General features: G+C 31.0%; 3 protein-coding genes across 3 annotated transcripts; 2 read left to right on the forward strand and 1 right to left on the reverse strand.

Annotated features, from left to right (window-relative positions):
• Positions 1 to 687: 687 nt before the first annotated feature.
• LOC105794719 (disease resistance protein RPV1) lies at positions 688 to 8,747 on the forward strand. The gene is made up of 4 exons (XM_052628935.1): positions 688 to 1,337; positions 6,200 to 7,346; positions 7,421 to 7,765; positions 7,899 to 8,747. Exons 1-4 carry the CDS (start codon positions 853 to 855, stop codon positions 8,745 to 8,747), a joined length of 2,826 nt encoding a protein of 941 aa, XP_052484895.1. The 5' UTR covers positions 688 to 852.
• A 41-nt stretch (positions 8,748 to 8,788) lies between these two features.
• LOC105794721 (disease resistance-like protein CSA1) lies at positions 8,789 to 10,511 on the forward strand. Its single transcript, XM_052628533.1, has 2 exons — positions 8,789 to 9,379; positions 9,694 to 10,511. The coding sequence occupies exons 1-2, from the start codon at positions 8,789 to 8,791 to the stop codon at positions 10,339 to 10,341; spliced, it is 1,239 nt and encodes a 412-aa protein (XP_052484493.1). The 3' UTR covers positions 10,342 to 10,511.
• Positions 10,512 to 12,985: 2,474 nt separating this feature from the next.
• On the reverse strand, positions 12,986 to 15,611 carry LOC105794720 (transcription factor BHLH089). Its single transcript, XM_012624022.2, has 6 exons — positions 15,064 to 15,611; positions 14,706 to 14,903; positions 14,402 to 14,467; positions 13,994 to 14,062; positions 13,823 to 13,894; positions 12,986 to 13,522 (listed from the first exon to the last, which is right to left on the reverse strand). Exons 1-6 carry the CDS (start codon positions 15,280 to 15,282, stop codon positions 13,400 to 13,402), a joined length of 747 nt encoding a protein of 248 aa, XP_012479476.1. The 5' UTR covers positions 15,283 to 15,611; the 3' UTR covers positions 12,986 to 13,399.
• Between the last annotated feature and the right edge of the window lie 5,443 nt (positions 15,612 to 21,054).

Consider the following 21,054-nt stretch of genomic DNA (forward strand, 5'->3'; position numbering starts at 1 on the left):
TTTAATAAACAAGTCCTCAACCTATTTTGTAATTAAATAAGCTCTTAATCTATGATTTATACTTGTAAAAGCCCTTTATTTTATTATTAAAGTAAATATATTTTACCTAAAGTAAAACTATTTTAAAAGTATAAACTAATTCACATTTTATGTATTATTTTGGTAATTTGATGAGAATAGTTTATTTAAAAATTTACTAAATTTGATGAGAATAGTTTATAATTATAATTTATTTTTTCTATTTGGGTTACATTTATTGGTGATCAGTTTTATTATTACTTCGGTTTTCAATAAGGCATGCACAGTATTCTATTAATTTTTTAATTAAATCTAATATTAGTTAAGTGATAATTAAAATGCTTAGAATTCTAATTAAGTAATAACTCTATTTTAATTTAATAAACTATTCTCATTTAATAACTCTATTTTAATTTTAAAAAATTAAATTAAAATAGTTTACTTAAATTTTTAAATTAAAATAGAGTTATTAAATGAGAATAGTTTATTAAATTAAAATAGAGTTATTAAATGAGAGAATTCTAATTAAGTAATAACTCTATTAAATTAAAATAGAGTTATTAAATTAAAATAGTTTACTTAATTTTTAAATTAAAATAGAGTTATTAAATGAGAATAGTTTATTAAATTAAAATAGAGTTATTACGTGTTCCTCACATTTAGCCCCGTATTCCGAGTGTCAGTGTCACCAGTAAAGGGAGCGAATGTAATACTTTTCTTCTCATGGCTGCTTCAAATGAATCTGACCACCTTCTTTTTGCACGCACCGACATAGGTAATTAATGCTAATTAAGTGGGATCGAAAAGGTAAAGAGGAGAGAGAGAAGAAATAAAATGGAGAGCTCCGGTGTAGTGTCAACCACAACTCCGACGTCTTTCAGGCTCCGATGGGACGTGTTCCTCAGTTTCAGAGGCGAAGATACTCGTCACGGTATCACCAACACCCTGTATTGCTCGCTTGTGGGAGAAGGCTTGCGAGTCTTTCGAGATGATGACGCTTTGAGACGTGGAGACGAGATCGCACCGAGTTTGGTGGAAGCCATCGAAGACTCGGCTGCTTTCGTTGTCATTCTCTCTGAAAATTACGCTACCTCCCATTGGTGCCTTGAAGAATTGGCGAGGATCTGCGAGTTGCATAGCCGGAGCCGGAGACTGGTTCTGCCTGTGTTCTATGGGGTTGACCCCTCTCATGTTCGAAAACAGAGGGGACCTTTTAAGGAAGCCTTCTTTAGCCACGAAAACAGATTCGGAGAAAAACAGGCCAACAGATGGAGGGAAGCCATGGCCAAAGTTGGCTCCCTTGTTGGTTTTGTTAAAAGGTAAGCTTTTCCCTTTCTACTAATTACCTCAAATCTCTCGTGTTTCTGCAATTATTTTAATTAAATATTTAAGTAGATTAATTTTAAGAAATTAAAATCACACTACCATGCGAGTGAGGAAAGAATCTTAATTTTAAAAAAATTAAGATAAAATTATAAATAACTTAGGTTTTAAATAATTTTATTGAGATTTAAGAAGTTTCAAAGATGAATTTAAATTTAGTGTTAATGATTGTTTTAGGTTTTTATTTAGTTAACAATCTATATTTCAAATTAATTCGCTTAACTGCCTTTCATACACACAAATTGAAATTAATTGCAAATTTTAGCTTATAATTTAAAAAAAATTAGAAATTTGTGTTTATTATTAAGTAATTTATTGCATGATTATAAAAAGAATTTGGTTGGATTCAGGCATGGTATTAACTATTAATATCATGTATAGTTGCTTAAGTCTAACACTCAAAAAAATTGAAATGATTGAAGTTTTTCAATTTGGAATTGTCTTAGGTCTAATTTCTATCACTTTGGCTGAATTATTCGTAACCGCATATTTACAATACAAACAAGGTAATCAGTTGGACCTTTGGTTAATTAACTTACCTTATTTTTTTTGACTGACCCTTTAATTGTATAATTTTAATTTAATCCAAGGAGGTCAAATTCGAATTGTTGTTTAATTTTTTTTTCAATTTGGTGTAATTTTCGACCTAACAAGAGCGACATCACGCTCTGTAGGATTTGAACCTATGACATTGGGTTTTGGTCCTGAACTATGAACATTAAATTTTGTTCAAAACCATTTATATTTATAAACGACTAACTAAATTCATTTAAGCTTATCTATATATTTTTTATTATATAAAATATAATTATTTTTATTTAATATTTAATAATTATATATTTTTTGTCATCTTTTACTATTAATATTTTTTTTCCTTTTATTAAATCTAAACATATACAATTAAAAATTTTTAACATTTACATTATACTATAATATATTTAATTTTTATATGATATATAAATTACTTAATATACTCATGACCAGTGTTTACCCCTTTAATAAGCCTACAAAATGTGGGTGATTTATAACTGGACTCGCTTCAGTAGATATCTTAGAAAATCAAAAGAATATTTCATTTAATACATAAACTAAACTAAAATAAATAACATATCATTATCATAAACTTGAAAATGGTGAGTCAAGTTGAGTTAGACTCTAGCTTTGAATATTAGAGCTTGAGTTTGACCTATATTTTAAACTAATTTAATTTTTTTGCTTAAGCTCATTTTCAAGTTTAATATTTTTGTCCCAACCCTTTTCAATTTTCGAGTCCACCTTCAAGCTTAGGTAGGTAGCTTGACCTTCAAATAGGTCTACTTAACGGTTTTAAAAGTTATTATCAATGATAATTATATTTTACTTTTGTTTTGTTTTTACTTTCTATTTCTTTTTAATTACTTTTAAAACTTAAATTTAATTTAATTATATATTAACATTGAAATTAATTTTTATTTTAGTTAATTTCTTTTCCATTAAAATTTTCTAAATAAATATAACTAAATTAAATTTACATGAAAATTTAATAAATTAATATATAACTTATTTAAATATAAATTTAAAATATTTAATTTTAAAATCAAATATATCTTAATGCCATTAATTTTTCATTATTTTATAATTAAAAATAGACAGAAAAAAATAGAACAAAACTAAATAATAAAAAGAATATAATCATTTTTTTTTATTTTAAACTTAAAGAGGGATAAGTGGGTGTTCTTTACACTAAATTCAAGAGGATAAGAGTGAGTTTGGATGGGCGGTGCGTTTACTTGCGGTTAGTGTAAAAATAACGGTGGCTAGGGGTGAGCAAAACTCGATTCGACTCGAAAAAATCGAAAAAAATTCGAATTTCGAGTTAAACGAATCGAGTTATTCGAGTTAATCGAGTTATTTGAATCAACTCGAATTTTTTTTCGAATTTTGAGTTCGAATCGAGTCGAGTTTTCGAATTCGAATAATTCGAATATTAAACTATAATATTTTATATTTTTACCCAAAACTCCCAAACCTTTTTATTTTTCCCTCAAAACTTTTACTCATTCCCACTTTTCCCCCAAAACTTTTACTCCCCTCCCCTTCCAACCCCCCAATCTACCCAAAATTCATTTCCCACCAAAATTTTACTCTCCCATTTATTTTTTCTCAAAATTTTACTCCCAAAAATTCTCAAAACCTTTTATTTTCTCCCACAATTTTTACTTCCTCCCACTTTTCTCCTAAAACTTTTATTCCTTTCCCATCCCACCTCCCATCTACCCCAAACCCTCCCCCCTCCAAATTTTTTTTAATATTTTTCCTCCAAAATTTTACTCCCCCTATTTACTTTTCCTCAAATTTTTATTCCCCAAAATTTTTTATTTTTCCCCCTAAACTTTTACTTCTCACCCTTTACTCTCAAATAAAAAATTAAAATTATCAAAAAAAATCACTAAACATAAATAGTAATAATTTTATTTATATCTACTATTTATATTATTAAATTAAATTTTACATTTTATATTATTTATATTATTGAATTGTTTAGTTATATTGAATATTTATATTAAAATTGAATTATTAATTATGCCATAAAATATTCGTATTAAAATTTTATATTAGCATCAATTTCACATTTTATTTTAAAATAACTTTTATTAAAAAATCATATTTTTACATTTAATATATTATTTAATTTCAAAATACATAGTGACAAGAATCTGAAGAAAATTGAAACAACTAAGCAAGCAAAGAAGCTAACCAGTATATAAAAAATTAATAATAAATTATGAGGTGATGAAAGTTAATAAAAATTTTGATTAAGGTGGACAAATTTTATTACGATGAGTGACAATGGTTGCAAGGACTCAAAATTGTTTTTTAAAATTTAACTCGAACAAATATATTCGATTCGATTCGAATTCCATCTCACTCAACTCGATTCGAGAAAACTTCAAATAAAGTTAGGATGATAAAATGAGATTCGAAAACTCGATTAACTCGAAAATTTTCGATTCGATTCGATTCGATGCGATCGAATGCTCACCTCTAGCGGTGGCGGTGAGATTAGATACTGTAGCGATACTGTAGCGTGAGACAAAAAGTAAGCTAAATACACTGCACCCAATCGTCCATCTAAACCCATCCTAAGTGTCATTTACCTATTTATTTAAAAAATAAATAACAATGTTATATGTGTATTTATTACATTGTGGCTTCAATTTGATGGGTTTTTTTATAAATTTATTAATTGAGATGATGAGAGTATAAATATTATATGAAAAGGGCAACAAAACTTAAGTTGTTAGCTGATAGGTTGTTGAGACCTACAAAATAAAATCTACTTAAATAAATGAAATTTTGTAGTTAATTGTGAGTTGAATTCACGAAGATCAATAATAATTTTATTTATTTAAGAAACAAGTAAAATAAAAATTAAATAAAGATATTTGAAATTAAAACTAAAATTAAAACAAAGTAAAAAGAAATCGTAAAATAAAATATAAGACAATCTCCGTTTCATTCAAGGGTTTGATCATTGATACAAAAATGATTTCAATGCTTTTTAATAAATTGGTTATAGTTGTTGATGATTGTCGAGCAACTTAATCTCTTTTTACCTTCTTGATAACCAAGACAATCATCATTAATTACTTTCCTTATTGACAAATAATCCTATAACAATCATTTAGGATTTAATCTATCAATAGCATTAAGAACAAAAAAAAATCCAATTCTGACCAACAAACATACAATCAAGGTTCATTTAAGTTAGATCGCACGCTCACACTACACGAACAAAGATGTAGTTCGTGACAAATATTAGAAATCAATCAATTGATTAAATACTTAATTGATAAGGCAATCATTTTAAGCTATCAAATACTGGTAATATATTTAACAAACTTGAACTATTGTAATTAAACTAGAAGATATGCAAATACCAAAGAACAAGGAAAAGATTAAGAATAACTCGAACTCACAAACTTTATAGAATCAAACTTCAAATAATTCTTTGACTAAAACGGAAAGTTTAGCAACCCATGAAGACAATAAAACACAAAATCAAAATAAAATTAAGGGTGGTTATGCTTCCGTCTCCCAAACAAAAGTGCCATTGAATACATAAATCAAAATTTTTATAGATTTTTTGATAATTTTCACGTCAAACTTTCAGACCGTTTTTTGCACCTTCCTGATTTTTTAGTCTCTTCGAATTATTATGGATCCAAAACAGAAGTTTATAACTCAAGTTATGACTAAAATACTGAAACTACATTGTATTGAAAGTCCAAATCGCAAAAACTTGTCAAAATTATACTTTAAACTCATTTTTCTCTAGATATTCTCTAAATTTATAATAAATAAAATATATTTATAAATAATATAATTAAAAACATAATTAGAGAAAAATATAACAAATAATTTAGAAATTACGCATTTTGTCATTAACATTGATTTAATATTTTTTCTAAACTTCTCATTCTTAAATGTTTATGCACACTCAAATTCTCGTTGAATAGCAATCAAGTTAAAAGTCTATCAGCTAAACTCAATTAATATTTTAATTGTGATCTTTAAACCAATAACATTATCCAAGAGAATGCCTTTACTTTATCTTGAATGCAGATAGTGGTTGGCAATTAGTATACCTATAAAGCTGTAAATTATATTAGAGTAGAAATCGAAACCCCAGATTTAAAAAAAAAGAAAGGCAGGCTCGACACATTTATCTGAGATGTTCCAAGTTTTCATTGCTGCAATTGTTTGATGCAACTCTTCTTTACCAAGTAGGTTCTTCTAACTTTTACAGTGCATTCAGGTTGGTTGGCAGTGATGAAAGGGAATTGATTCGGGTTCTGCTGAGAGAAGTTCTGCAACAAGTGAATAATACTCCTGTGGAAGTAGCAACCTACGCAGTTGGACTGGATACGCGGGTGACAGAGCTAATAAATCTCTTAGACGTGAAGTCCAGTGGCATTAAAGTTGTGGGGCTTCATGGGATTGGCGGGATTGGGAAGACAACCCTTGCCAAGGCTGTCTTTAACAAGATACTCGTACACTTTGACCACCGCAGCTTTATCTCAAATGTCAGAGAACTTTCAAAACAAGGAGACGGTTTAGTATCTCTCCAGAAAAAACTCATTGGTGATCTCTTCGGTTCCACTGGTAATTTTCATCTTCCTGCGGATGAATTCGATGCTAATGCCTCGAGAATCAGAAAGATTATTAATGAAAATATTAATGAAAAAAGGGTTCTAATTGTCCTGGATGATGTCGACCAAGAAAACCAACTGAATGCACTAGGACTAGGTGCAAGAGTCAAATGGCAAAATGATGGCAGTATTCGGATCATTATTACAACAAGAAATAAAGGAGTTTTAAATGAATGTTATGTAAATCGGACTTACGAGGTCAGGGAATTGCATTTTGATCAAGCACTAGAACTTTTCAGCTATCATGCGCTCAGAAGAGAGAAACCAACAAAAGAGTTTGAGAAATTGTCCAAGCAACTTGTAGCTCTCACTGGAAATTTACCTTTGGCTTTGGAAGTGTTCGGTTCGTTTTTGTTGGACAAGAGGAAGGTAACAGAATGGGAAGATGCTTTGAACAAGTTGAGAGATGTTCGTCCACACGAGCTTCAAGATGTGCTGAAGATAAGCTTCGATGCGCTAGACAGAGAAAATCAATGCATATTCCTAGATGTAGCCTGCTGTTTTCTCGATTTGCATACCAAGAGAGAGGACATAATTGATGTATTGAGAGGATGTGGTTTCAAAGCTGAAATAGGGTTAAGAGTTCTTGAGGAAAAATCACTGATTAAGTTCACTGAGGGCGATGCTCTTTGGATGCATGATCAACTTAGGGACATGGGAAAAGAGATTGTGCAAAATGAAAATGACGATCCTGGAATGCGCAGCAGGCTCTGGGATCGAAACCAAATCATGACTGTCCTGCAAAATCACAAGGTATATTATATATAAGAAATGTCTTGCATATTTGATACTGTTGATACATTACTTCGTTATACTATTGACAATAGGGAACAAGAAGCATTGAGGGTATTGTAATGGACATGAAGAAAGTCGAGAATGGGAATCAGGTGGTAGTCCATACAAAACCATTTAAATCAATGGTTAATCTAAGATTGCTTCAGGTGAATCATGTGAAACTGGAAGGAAAGTTTAAATTTGTTCCTCATGAACTCAAGTGGCTTCAATGGCAAGGATGTGCATTGAAAACTCTTCCTTCTGATTTTTGTCCTCAAAAGCTTGCTGTCCTTGATCTCTCAGAAAGCAAAATCGAAAAGCTATGGAGCTCTTACTCTAACAATGTAATGACATATCGTTTTAGATATACGCACTGTCTACTTTCTTCTGCTTGTAACTAGCTAGTTTGTGGAAATATATAAGCAATATTTGTTTGTTTCAGGTTGCTGAAAACTTGATGGTCATAAACCTGCGTGGTTGCCCTCATTTGGCTTCTCTTCCTGATTTATCAGGACAAAAAACCTGCAAAAGATTGTTCTCGCGTATTGTGTAAAACTGATAAACATTGACAAGTCAGTTGGTACTTTAATTTCCTTGCACCACTTGGATATGACAGGCTGTTTAAACCTTGTTGAATTTCCAAGTGATGTCTCAGGGATGAAAAACCTTCAAACCCTTGTCCTCACCGATTGCTCCAATTTGAAGGAATTACCCGAGGACATAGGCAGCATGAGGTCACTCAAAGAACTATATGTTAATCGAACTGGCATTGAGAAGCTGCCAGACTCTATTTACCGTCTCGAGAAACTTGAAAAACTGAGCCTAAATCGTTGCATACATATCAAACAGTTGCCAAGATGTGTAGGAAAGCTAGCTTCTCTCAAGGAACTTCATCTTGATGGATCTGGATTACAAGAATTGCCTGATTCTGTTGGATATTTGGAGAACCTGGAGAAATTAAGTTTAATATCTTGCGAATCATTGACTGCAATTCCTGATACTGTTGGCAATCTCAACTTATTGAAAGAGTTGTTCATAAAGGGTAGAGCAATCACAGAGTTGCCAAATTCTATCTGTTCTTTATCATATCTCAAGTGCTTGTATGTTGGAGGCATACAGATGCGGAAATTGCCAGACTCAATTCGAGGACTGGTTTCTTCAGTGGAACTTGAAATAGAAGGCACATCAATTACGTGTCTCCCAAGTCAGATTGGTGATTTGAGATTACTTAAGAAGCTTGTGATATTTAATTGCACTTCACTTGAATCTCTGCCAGATTCAACTGGGGCTTGTTTGCTCTCACTTCTATCAACATATGCAACGCCAGTATTACTGAGTTGCCAGAGTCTTTTGGGATGTTGGAAAATCTCATCACGTTAAGATTGAACAAGTGTAGAAAGCTTCATAAACTTCCATCCTCAATGGGAAATTTGAAGTCATTGCATCATTTGTATATGAAGGAAACTGCTGTGACAGAATTACCAGAAAGCTTTGGCATGCTCACATGTTTGATGGTGCTGAACATGAGAAAGGATCCCAACAAGCAAGAGCAACCAAATTCATCATTTGTAGCGTTGCCAGCATCTTTCACAAATCTCTTATCGCTGCAAGAACTTGATGCTCGGGCCTGGAGAATATGTGGTGAAATCCCAGATGATTTTGAGAAGCTGGCAGCAATAGAGAGTCTGGATTTGGGTAGCAATGATTTCTATAAACTACCATCAAGTCTAAGGGGACTGTCACTTCTAAGAGATCTCAAGCTGCCCAAATGTGAAAAGCTTCAGTCCCTGCCTCCACTTCCCTCTAGTTTGGAGAAGTTGAATCTTGCAAACTGTATATCATTGGCGACATTATCTGATCTTTCCAATATAAAGGGCTTACAAGAATTAAACCTTACAAACTGTGAGAAATTGGTAGATTTGCCAGGCCTTGAGTCCTTAACGTCCTTGAGAGAATTGTATATGAGTAACTGCAGTACCTGCGCTTCAGCAGCAAAGAAAAGACTCTCCAAGGTTAGTTTTCTTTCTTTTAGAAAGTTTATATTTAATGCACCTTCAGTTTATAAAGCTTGGTATATTTATAATGACAAAACATCTTTTTATAATCTTTCCATGTAGTATATTTTATCATCTCACCTTAATGTTTAGATTCAAGTTTCAAGATAAAAACACACTAAGTAATATTTTTCCAATTTTGTGAAGAACTTAAATATGGTATAAATAGATATTATATATAATATTTTTTATTGAGTTTATTCAAACAATAAATAGCAAATAAATCACGTTTGGGATGGAGCTTTTGAATATTGATGCAACTAATTTTGCAGGTTTATCTCAAGAATCTGAGAAATCTAAGCATGCCTGGAAGTAGAATTCCAGATTGGTTTACACAAGAGATGGTTACCTTTTCAAGCCACAAAACCCGTGATCTCACTGGGGTGATAATCGCAGTTGTTGTTTCCATTAACCATCATATTCCAGATGAACTGAGATACCAACTGCCTGCCGTGCTGGACATTCAAGCACAGATCTTCAATGGCGAGGAGGCAATAATGACCACTGCATTGAACTTAATTGGGGTACCTAGAACCAACCAAGGCAATGTTCACTTGTGTCGATATCCCGCATATCGTCCCTTGGTTTCCATGTTGAAGGATGGTTTTAAGATTAAAGTGACCAGGCGAAACCCGCCCTACGTACAGGGCGTAGAGCTGAAGAAAGCTGGGATTTTTCTAGTTTATGAAAACGATGATGATTATGGTGGCGATGAAGATTCACTGGATGAGAACCAGCAGTCTGTATCAGAAAAATTAGCCAAGTTTTTCAGCTCTCTTGAAGAAAATGATGGAATTGATCACCAATCCAACTGCAGCCATGAAATAAAAGAAGAGCTTCAACTCCAAAGTAAGAAACAAAAACGTCGCCCAATCAAGTCGTGCTGCAGTTGGTGCGGGAGGTTAAGCGTAAAATCATGAGAGATTTCAAGGCGCGTATGCCTATTTCTGTTATTTCACTTCACTCAAGTTGAACGCAGTATACATTCTTAGGATCCATTTGGATGGATAATGAAATAGATTTTAGTGAGTTTAAAGACGAGGGTGACAATAAAATTAGTTATGGGCATATTCAAGCCCTAAAATAGCAACTTTAATCTTATAACATAATCTAATTGTTTTTAACTCGAACTATTCGATATATTTAATCTGTTAGCAAATTTACGATCTAAAAAAACTCCACTTTAACTAGTGGACTCAATTGAGTGGTTGTTTATATTAGAGTATTCACCCCATAACATAACTTAATTGTTTTTTCACTCGAACTATATTAACTTGTTCTTGTGATTAGAATATAAGGACAATTACGAATCAATCTATCTTTATTAACTATGTATTAATTTAAATATTAGATAAGGGCCTTCTTGAATCAAAATAAAAAATAATATTTAATAGACTATGTTCTCCTATCTCATAAATCAAGAATAAATAAATAACAAAACATGAAAATTAAAACACAAACTTGAATCTTATAATCTCTGATTAATTTCTTAGCTATTCATAACAAAAGATTGATTAAGGAAATAATAAAGGCTTTATTCACAATTTAACCCTTGAGCTATACTTGTTTTTCCACATTGATACTTAAATATTTTTTATATCAATTTGATATTTGAGTTTTGCATCATACTCGTTTTAGTACTTAAAAGTTAATAATATATAAAAAAATGCCAATCAAAATGTGTCACATCATTGATGACATGGCACATTGATCAAGTTGACTTGGTATTGACAAACATTGACCTCAGTTATTGACCCACTTTTAGTTTCCATGGTGATAATATTTAAAATTTTAATGAAATATTTTTGCAAACACGTTGGTCTATGTTGACCAATCTTTTAAAGAATGTTTACAAAATTAATAACTTTTAAAGAATGTTTACAAAATTTATAATTTTTACTAGTCAAACATTTGTTAACACCAGGTCAATGCAAGTCAACATTGGTCAACACCAAGTCAACTTGCCGCATCACCAATTAACTTGCCATATCATTGATCAATGTGTCATGTCACTAGTTAACCTACCATGTCATCGATGACATGACATGTTTTGATTGGCCATCTTTTTTAACATCGTTAGTTTTTAAATACCAAAACGAGTAACGGTGCAAAGTTCAAGTATCAAAATGGGATAAAAAAATTTAGGTACTAATGTGGAAAAACAAATATAATTCAAAGACTAATTTGTGAATAAAGCCAATAATAAAAGAAATTTTTATCGAAACTAAAACACGAAAGCAAGTTAAAAGGAGAGTGAGTCTCTCTCGCCAAAAAAAGTTTCAGGATTAAGGGTCAGTTATCAATTGCTATTAGAGTTAATAAATGTTGTGGAAAAGTGCAGTTTGTTAAAGCATTTTGTATTGCGGTAAAAATTGGGATGGGGAGTTAAAATGTTTATTTTAGACATGATATGAAAAAGTAAAAAATAATTAATTTAAATTATATTTAAATAATTTAATATACCTATACATGGAATATAAATTTTATATATTTTAAGTAATTAATATAAATTAGTTGTAAAATTAATGATGCATAAAATATTACAAAAATTTAAATATAATGATAAATAATATTTAAATAGTTTAATCTAATGATACATAAAATATAAATTAATCTAAAGTTTTAAATACATTTTAAATAACTAATATAAATAAGGATATTTTGATAATTTTACTTCAAAACACAAAAATCATAAGTAACTAAATTTCAAATTTTAAGCTTGAATAGAAAATCATTTTTCAATCATAGTTTTAACCTCAAAAGTTAGGTGTTCTTCGTTACTTCTAATGTTAAAAAGTTCTTTTAGAATTCCAAACACAATCAACAACAAATCTAAAACTTTGTGTGTCTCGTTTAAGTGCCTCACTTCCTCCTATATATAAGAGGAATTATGATCCAACTAATCTTCTAAGCAATAAAAATAATGGTAAACTTCATTCATAGTTGATTTACATTTTGGTCACTTAACTTCAAAATAGCTACTGAACTATTCGAAAAATTTTATTTAAATCACTGGGCTATTAAATCTTTTTTAAGCTCAGTCAGAGAGCTCCAAGCGACGATTCGATGATCGATATGGTGGATCAGTACCCATCAACAAGTAGAACATACCTTAGGTTCAAGTCGATCTAGCGGTCGGTGTTGAAGATTGGGGAACAAAACTGTTTGGATTTTGATTCATAGATTCGTGATGTTCAAACTATCATTTTAATTATATTTAATTTGGTAAAATATTTTTATTACGTTATTAAAAGTTATTTATTAATTTGTGTAAATATATATAGATGGTTAGAACATCATTGGATTCAAATCTTGTTTTATAATCAATAAATTTGAAATCGGATACCCAAATCTGCATCCTTGGTTGCAGGAAGTAAAAGGTTTCAGTCATTTGAATGTGCCGCCTTTTCCTCTTGGAAAATGTAAATATGACAATCATACTAGTTTTCCCTTAAACCAATACCCATCAATAGTATGAAGTAGGAAAAAAATACTGAGAAGAATGCAGAAACTCATCATGTAATTTGTTGTTTAGGATTATAACTGTTACTAGCTCAGGGAAAATAAAAGATAACAGTAAACTGGCTTTATTTATTTATCACAATTTCAACTTTTTAACTAACAAGACACTAAAACAAAGTTGATTCAACATGTCAGCATCAGACAGTAATTCTGAACAAGCAACTTTCTTGTACACCCAACGATAAATCATTCTAGGAGATTCTGTTCAGGTATTAGTACAGACAAGGCTGACCTTTCATATATGAAGAAAAAGAACACATTCTCCCAAACACAACAATCAAGATGTTCAGGTACTGACTTTAGCATTCTTTTAGAGCTCAATGCCTCATGTTGAGAATGAAAATAGAGTGTCTCTGGTTTTACCAGGATGCAATATGCTTCTTTGGGTATGACTGAAGGAGAGGATTCATTGGGAAATTAATGTTCTTATTGCTGATTGACAATGAACTGTAGAGATTATGTTGTTCTTTCGAAACCACCATGAATATGCAACCACTCTGGTGATGCACCGCGACTGTATTCCCTCGTTGCTTGTGGACCAAATGCCATTCCAGTAGCATCAAACGTTTGTTGGCCATACTGAAATGACAAAGCAATTGTTATAGCAGATGTAAGTCTGGGGAAAAAGAAAAGAATCTCTTCGATGAAACATTCCAAAGTTTTCCCCTAACAAGGTCAATGCTGCTGTTGAATAGAATTGTTTCATTCAACACAAAGCAGTCAGGGACTACCTAAGCAAGTTCGAGATGACTTGCGAGCATCTAACTTTAGACAACTGAAACTTCAACATAGAAAGCATGTGTATATGCTAGCAACTAGAAAATATAAATTGAAGTAATTAAATAAAACAACAAAGTCAACAACAGATTAAATACTAACATCTTTAAGAGGAAATACTTCAATGGTAGGATTCATTCTTGAATTAACTGCTTCAAGCTTCATTGACAAGAACTGCAACAGCAGCAATAATATTTCAGAATAAAAGTTCGAGATTACTGGGGCAAAATGTAAAATAAATACAATGATAGATAAGCAGAAGGAAACACACACCTCAACCTGACGCTGTAGTGACTGAATGTAATTGATTATCTCATCAAGAACAAGAGCCTTGCCAATGACCTGAGTCCAATAAACGACTTAGTATGCGGCGTAAATATGCCATGCTCAGGCAAACTGAAGAGAAATTTGATATGGTTTCGGTCATCGACCATGTCACCACATAAGTTATCAATTTACCAATAAGCGGAGACAGATACAGCAAACCAGGGACTAGTTTTTCTTATGCACAAAACATTGAATAAACAAACATAGAGTTGGTAGCAAGACACAGTTTACAAAATTTCCATTGCTATATACCTTATTGCAACCAGGGACCAGTTTTTCTTATACACAAAACATTGAATAAACAAATATAGAGTTGGTAGCAAGGCAGTTCACAAAATTTTCATTGCTATATACCTTATTGCAACCAGGGACCAGATCCTGAAGAATTTTCATTCTTTCACTAATCTTTTCTCTCCTCGCCTGTCCATCAAATGATTCGGATCAGTGAAACATATTCAAATCTCCATGTACGTCAGATTCTATGAATTTTGTTCAACCAAAACGCCAAAAACTGCATAATGATGGTAAAAAATAGTAGGCGATGATAAAATATTAAAAGGGTTAGATATATAAGTTTCACAATCAAAGACATGTCCTTTGTATCAAATTTCGGTTTTTATACATTGCAAGGATTTCAAACTATCATAAAGCAAGTTACCCTTTCTGCTAAACTGTGACTATCAGTAGCTTGACCCCTTCTAGCTCGCACATGGATGTAGTCTTGTTTAGGTGGCTCTGGTGGTTTAGCTTTTTGTTCCACTGGCTTGCCTGAACTGGGTTCTGCTGCTTCAACTTTAGAATCGTCATTCTCCTCTCTACATCCTGATGCTTTAAGTCTCTTTCCATCACCAAAACTCTGCCCAAATTATTAAAAAAACTGCCCTATTAATTCCAATCATTTCCTTTCAATACTTGAAAGATAAATGTCAAGCAAAATAAAAAGGTGCCCATCTGAAATAGTACAAGTGAGGATCACAAAATCCAATTAATGAAAGAAGTAAAGTGAAAATGAATACCACGCCATTGCCACTACTGGTGGAGACAACCTTAGCTGCCTCATCTTCTCCATCACGCCTTCTCCTCACACCACCCGATACCTCTGGATTGGGGTGGTCGTAATGAGGCGGCGGCACATTCCCAAACTGACCCCTCCTTAACCCAGATTCATTCACGGGATACTGCCAGATCTCCGCTAGATTGTACCCCCCATCGCTCATCATAGCTGGTGGATCCATCACCCAGCAAAAAGGTAAAGTTTGGTTAAATTATTAGCGAAGAAAGATGATGGGGTTTATTGCTTGTTGTCTCTAATGTGTTTGATCTCATTACCGAACTGTGTATCTATGATGGCTTAGAAAGAGACCTCGAGAGTTGCGAACTTAAGTAACTTCCAGTGAGGTTTACTGGGAGGATTCTTTTTTATGCTTCCAAAACCCGGATCACTCTCTCCTTCGCTTCTCCACCATCCGATTCCACTTTTAAACCCACCGTATCACTTGATTAGTACCTAATTGGGAAATTAAGCTGATGTGATTAATGATTAGAAAAACAATGATTAAGTGTCAATTTGTTAGAAAGTTTTTGGGAATCTTTAGCTATTTATTTTCTTCTCATTGCCGGGTTTACCTACTTATCGCCATTTCCCTTCCAATTTTCTTTCTTTTTTCATTTAATGAAGAAATCAAATCTGTATTTTAAATGTTAAAAACTATTACTGCTTGTGTTTTGAAATGATTTTAAATCATTCAAATAAATATGTTAAATTGTTTATATTTCAAATTTTAATACAAATAAATAGATTATCCTAGTGCGATGCATGGATTGACCATGTATATTTATTTGTTAGCATGATTAAAATTTTATAATACAAAAGAGGTAAGAATTATTGTCAATTTTCAATTTTTCAATTTTTAAGTTTTGTGTAAAATTACATGAATGTTTATATTATGAGCTATATTATGTTATTTTTATTTTTAAAATTTTACACTTATGTTGATAGCGATTATTTTACACTTAAATTAATTTTAGGGTAAACTATTAAAATACCCACTTTTATTTATGTTTTAGTCACTTAGCCGTTAATTGCCTTTAACGGTATAACGGTAAGCTGATGTGGCACGTTAAATCATCATTTCAAACGAAAATTTTAGGTTAAATTCTATAATTGGTCCCTATATTTTTTTTTCTTTTATGTTCTTTTAACTTTCTTTTTTTTCCCTTTATTTTTCATTCTATTCTGCTTCTCCCTCTGTTTTCCTCCTTCCTTCATTTCTTTTAACGTAGTTTTTTATATTTTCCATTTGTTAAAACTAGTCCACAAGCTCGCATTGCTCGAAAAAAATTAAATTGTTCAAAAAAAAGAGTATAGCAATTAGTTTTAACAAATGGAAAACATAGAAAATTTACATTAAAATAAATGGGAAAGGGAGGAAAACAGAGGGAGAAGCAAAAGAGAATGGAAAATAAAGAAAAAAAAAAGGGAAAGTTAAAAGAACATAAAAGAAAAAAATTAAATTGCTTAAAACAAAAAAATATATGTACCGATTGTATAAATTAACCTAATTTTTTTGTTTTAAATAATGATTTAACGTGCCACATCAACTTATTGTTACATCGTTAATGGCAATTAATGGCTCAGTGACTAAAATGTTACAACGTGGTAACGTAAGTAGCTAAAACGTAACATTTCAAACATAAGTGACTAAAATGTAACATGAGATAAACAAAAGTGATTATTTTGATAGTTTACCCTTAATTTTAATAAGTACATTATCAATTAAGTATCATATATTTATAATTGTGTATTATTGTGTTATGAATTAAACAATAATTTAATAATTATGATATGTAAATAAATTCAATATAATTAAATTATTATTTAAATATTTTATATTTATGATATTTATAATATTTTATAATAAATAAGTTAATTATATATTTTCAACACGCCTATGTGACCCTACTCCAATGTACAATTTGCCCCAACTCGCTTGTAAAAGAACACACACATTTCACTAGGAGACCGATCAGCGTTCCTCACACTTGATTTTGATCCGATTCACCTAAATCAAGTCATTCAAACGACATTTATACATGAGTTAACGATTGATTCCAAGATTTATCAAAATTATTAAAAGATTTGTTAAGAACTGGAAAAAGTCGAGTAATTGAAATGAAAGATTAACGTGGATCAATGCTATTGCGGAGTTTACAAGTTCTATTTATCGAAACGAATACACTTACCGAACTTTGATGAAAATATGGATGCTATCGACAATGAATTCAACAACCGGTAGAAAATGATTTAATCAAGGATTGATTTGATACGAAAAAGAAAACTATTCAACAGCAAAAAAGATGAAAAATATAATGTAAAGGAAGGGGAAGAAAATAAAAAGAGAATAAATAGAAAGATGAAGAAAATTCTATTAGGATTTGAAAAGGGGTAATATGAAAATCTAATTGGGAAAATAAGAGAAAAAGATTATGGAATTCTAATTCTATTGAAATTTTGAGAAGGAGCAAGTTGTGATTTCTAATCATGAAAGAATTGGTTAAATTCTAGGGTTTGTAATTTTCCCAAGATTTTGCCGAACTTTGAAATTAAAATAAAAGGGAGAAAGGAGGTAGAGACTCGAATTCGGGTTCATAAAGGGAAACTAACATTTAACCATTGGGTTGTTACCCATTTATTATTTATTTTTTACACTTAATTATATAGATATGTTTTTGGGGGTGTTTTTGGTGAACTTATGAAATAAAAAGGAGACTTGAACCTTGATTTCTAAAGAAGAGGCACTAATGCCTAACCATTAAATTTATGTCTTATTCCTTGTTTATTTTAGACACTTAATCGTACATATTGCTTTCTTTTTTGAGACTTGCCGAATTCCCAAAATAAAAAGAAAAGGAAGGATTTGAACCTAGGATCATAAAGGAGGGAAGCTAACCTTTAACCATTAGGCTTGAACCTATTTTTTACTTGATTTTATTTATTAACAAAATGGGAGGAAGGGCTACTACTCGCGTATTCTTTATTACTTTACACATTTATCACATATAATACCATAACTTTAACACTTCTTCACTTAAGCCCTCTTTCCACTTTATAAAATGTCATGACATACTTTATTAACTTTACCATTTAATTTTTTTCCACTGTTATTGTAAATTACCATAATTTCATGACTTAAACTAAAATTTGTATCATCAACACTACTTTCCTTTGATAATACTATACATAGCATTATTAAAATAGTAAATAAGTTACTTAATTTGCATAATTTCTAATTAACATGACTTAAACATAATTAAATTCTTGACGTACTTACTTTCAGAACTTAAGATGTGGGTTTAGGTTAGGAGAGAGAAAAAGAAGACGGTGGAAATTCCTAGTGGAAGACTAATTTCCCAAAAATTGAGCAATTTTCCCTTTTGGTCACTCCATGTTTCTCCCCTTTTCCAATTAGGTCTTGACACACTATTTTTAAATTAAACCTCGTAATCAAGTTTCGTTTTAGATCAATTAATAAAATAAAACCTAGTTATATTATTTTAATACTTTAATTAATTATCTAAAGCAAAGTTTAAAGACTAAATCATAATTTTAGTAAAACCTTTTTGTAAAATTGAGAGTAAAATTATGGAATTATCCAAATAAGACTTAATCATGCAAAATTTTAGGTCATTTCATAGAACTTAGAGACTCCAATTGCATAGCATAAAAATCGAACTCAATTGCAAAGATAACAAAACATGTCCAACCTATATATGACACATTGACACCTATACATACTATTTCATGTTTTTATGTCAAATTTTCTATTCTAGCATATTGTATATCATACATAGATCATACAAATCATGCCTAGTTACACTAAAACATACATTAACACACTCTAATAATCATGTGTATTCAAACTCAAATCCAATCAATCAATCAACCACAAACCCAAATCTTCTGAACCGATTTTTAGAATGTGACACAAATAGTAGCATATAAACTATGCACAATATATGATAAAAGTGTAAATACCGGTGACCAAAACTTGTTTAAATTAAAATTTTATTCTTCTATTGGAAGGTCATAGTCTTGTGTAGGTGGAAATTTAAAAATAATTATAAGGTAAAACTGTAGATGTCTGATCGAGGAGGAATCTTGACACCATGGTGTCCATAATGTTGATGAATCCACTTCACCCCTCACTCTCAACTGCTGATAATAAAATTAGCAATGTCCTTTTTCCTGCTTGTTTGCTACCAACTTCATTTTACTTGTGGGTTGAAAGTGTAAATTTTGTTTATTTTAAAATTGAAAATATGAAAAATTACAATAGTTTAAATAAAGCTCCATAAAATGATATCTAAATAAGTAATTATTTTAAAAAGAAATCCCAATATTATCATTCCAATATCATTGAAGCCAAAAAGAAAAATGAAAAAAGAGGAAGTTAAAAGCAATTGATTTGGATGTACAGAATGCTGTAAACCCAAAAGTAGTAAATCCACGTGCCAAAAAAAGAATGAGCTGTAATACAATAGCTGTATTGAAATTGAAATTGAAAGAATTCTCTTCGCCTATCATTATAGCTTCATCATATAAATATTCAATATTGAAACAACGCTAAGATTTTCTTGCAAGTTGAGAAGTTTTCCTTTTTCAACAAATATAATGAACAAGAGCACGTGATGGAATAATTGAAAATTTTCAAATTTTTGGAGCTAAGATATTAATCACGTGCAGTGTTAGTGACTTGCCAAAGAAAATGGGAAAGATAAGGGCTTCTGCCAAACTTCCCATTTTCATGTATAACTTAGTTAGGCATGCATAATCACCAGAAAAGATAAGTTGCTTCCTTAGCTTAAAATGGATTTTGTGGCCCAATTTTATTTCACCACGTTTAGGATTACGCTCTACCTATGCCTTTATTCCTGGATAAAAAGAAGTGAGATGCAACTTTCACATTTATCCTCAAATTTGTATGTCCCATCCAATGTCCAAGATAGCCAAGGAGAAGTGTAGGTAAAAGGCGTGCGCTTTGCTCCAAGCTCCCATATCGGGGGAGCTCTCGCCTTCATTCTCAGCCATGTGGAGAGAGTTGCACCTCATTTGCATTTCCCCACCTTTCGTTATAATCCGCATGTGAAACATACATCTCCTATGCCCATTTTCCACTCCCTTTATTTCTTTCATTAAAAAAACTTAATGTCACGTGCTCAATTACTCCATCTGGTAATATGCCCACTCTTTTCCTCCGCAAGCATGTTCGGTTTGCTATACTTGCAGTTAGGGAGGATAGAGTAAAATATCCGTTATTCCCCTGTAGAGTCATTATTAAAATTATGTGAATTTATTTAAGTTTGTACTTTCTTTTAGATTGAGTTTAATTTTAATTGGCATCAATATTATCGTAAATGTAAGATGACATTAATCTGACTACACTCAAACACATTTTATCTTCCATTTAAAGATTATGGGTAATACTGAATATTATGCGTACTCGAATTGATATGAATTTAAATTAATTCAAATTCGAAATAGTATTAGATATATTATAAACGTACAATAAAAGTAAGTCACAACTAGAGGTGTTCATGAGTTGGGCCGAGCGAGCCTAAGTATGATATTAGTATACTTTATGCTTGTCTAAGCTTGGCCCCAAATATGGACCTAAAATTTTATCTAAGCTTGTCTATATTTACAAAAGACTAACCCAAGCTCATTTTAGGTATGTCGATATTATTTTTAAAAAAATATTTATATTATATTAATTTAATATTTATATTATATTATATTATATTTTTTATATAATCATCTTAACATTATTGTAATATTTATATTAAAATAATATTATATATTTAGTATAGGTTTTACTTTTTTTAATGTGTTATAAATTGTATCATATATAAAAATAACATAATATAAAATATTATGAACTTAAAAAGATCAGGCGAACTCAAACTTGAACATTTAAAAGTTCAAGCCTAGTCTATATTTTAAATAAGCC

Source organism: Gossypium raimondii, chromosome 3, assembly GCF_025698545.1.
Source record: "Gossypium raimondii isolate GPD5lz chromosome 3, ASM2569854v1, whole genome shotgun sequence".
Lineage (NCBI taxonomy): Eukaryota > Viridiplantae > Streptophyta > Magnoliopsida > Malvales > Malvaceae > Gossypium > Gossypium raimondii.

Bases quoted from the DNA above. Each gene is read 5' to 3' on its own strand.
- LOC105794719 (XM_052628935.1), top strand. From the start codon at position 853: ATGGAGAGCTCCGGTGTAGTGTCAACCACAACTCCGACGTCTTTCAGG. The intron at 1,338-6,199 runs GTAAGCTTTTCC...CAGTGCATTCAG, and splicing joins CTTGTTGGTTTTGTTAAAAG to GTTGGTTGGCAGTGATGAAA. The intron at 7,347-7,420 runs GTATATTATATA...TATTGACAATAG, and splicing joins CTGTCCTGCAAAATCACAAG to GGAACAAGAAGCATTGAGGG.
- LOC105794721 (XM_052628533.1), top strand. From the start codon at position 8,789: ATGGGAAATTTGAAGTCATTGCATCATTTGTATATGAAGGAAACTGCT. The intron at 9,380-9,693 runs GTTAGTTTTCTT...CTAATTTTGCAG, and splicing joins CAAAGAAAAGACTCTCCAAG to GTTTATCTCAAGAATCTGAG.
- LOC105794720 (XM_012624022.2), bottom strand. From the start codon at position 15,282: ATGGATCCACCAGCTATGATGAGCGATGGGGGGTACAATCTAGCGGAG. The intron at 14,904-15,063 runs GTATTCATTTTC...TAATTTGGGCAG, and splicing joins CCAGTAGTGGCAATGGCGTG to AGTTTTGGTGATGGAAAGAG. The intron at 13,895-13,993 runs GTGTGTGTTTCC...CTGCTGTTGCAG, and splicing joins CACTACAGCGTCAGGTTGAG to TTCTTGTCAATGAAGCTTGA.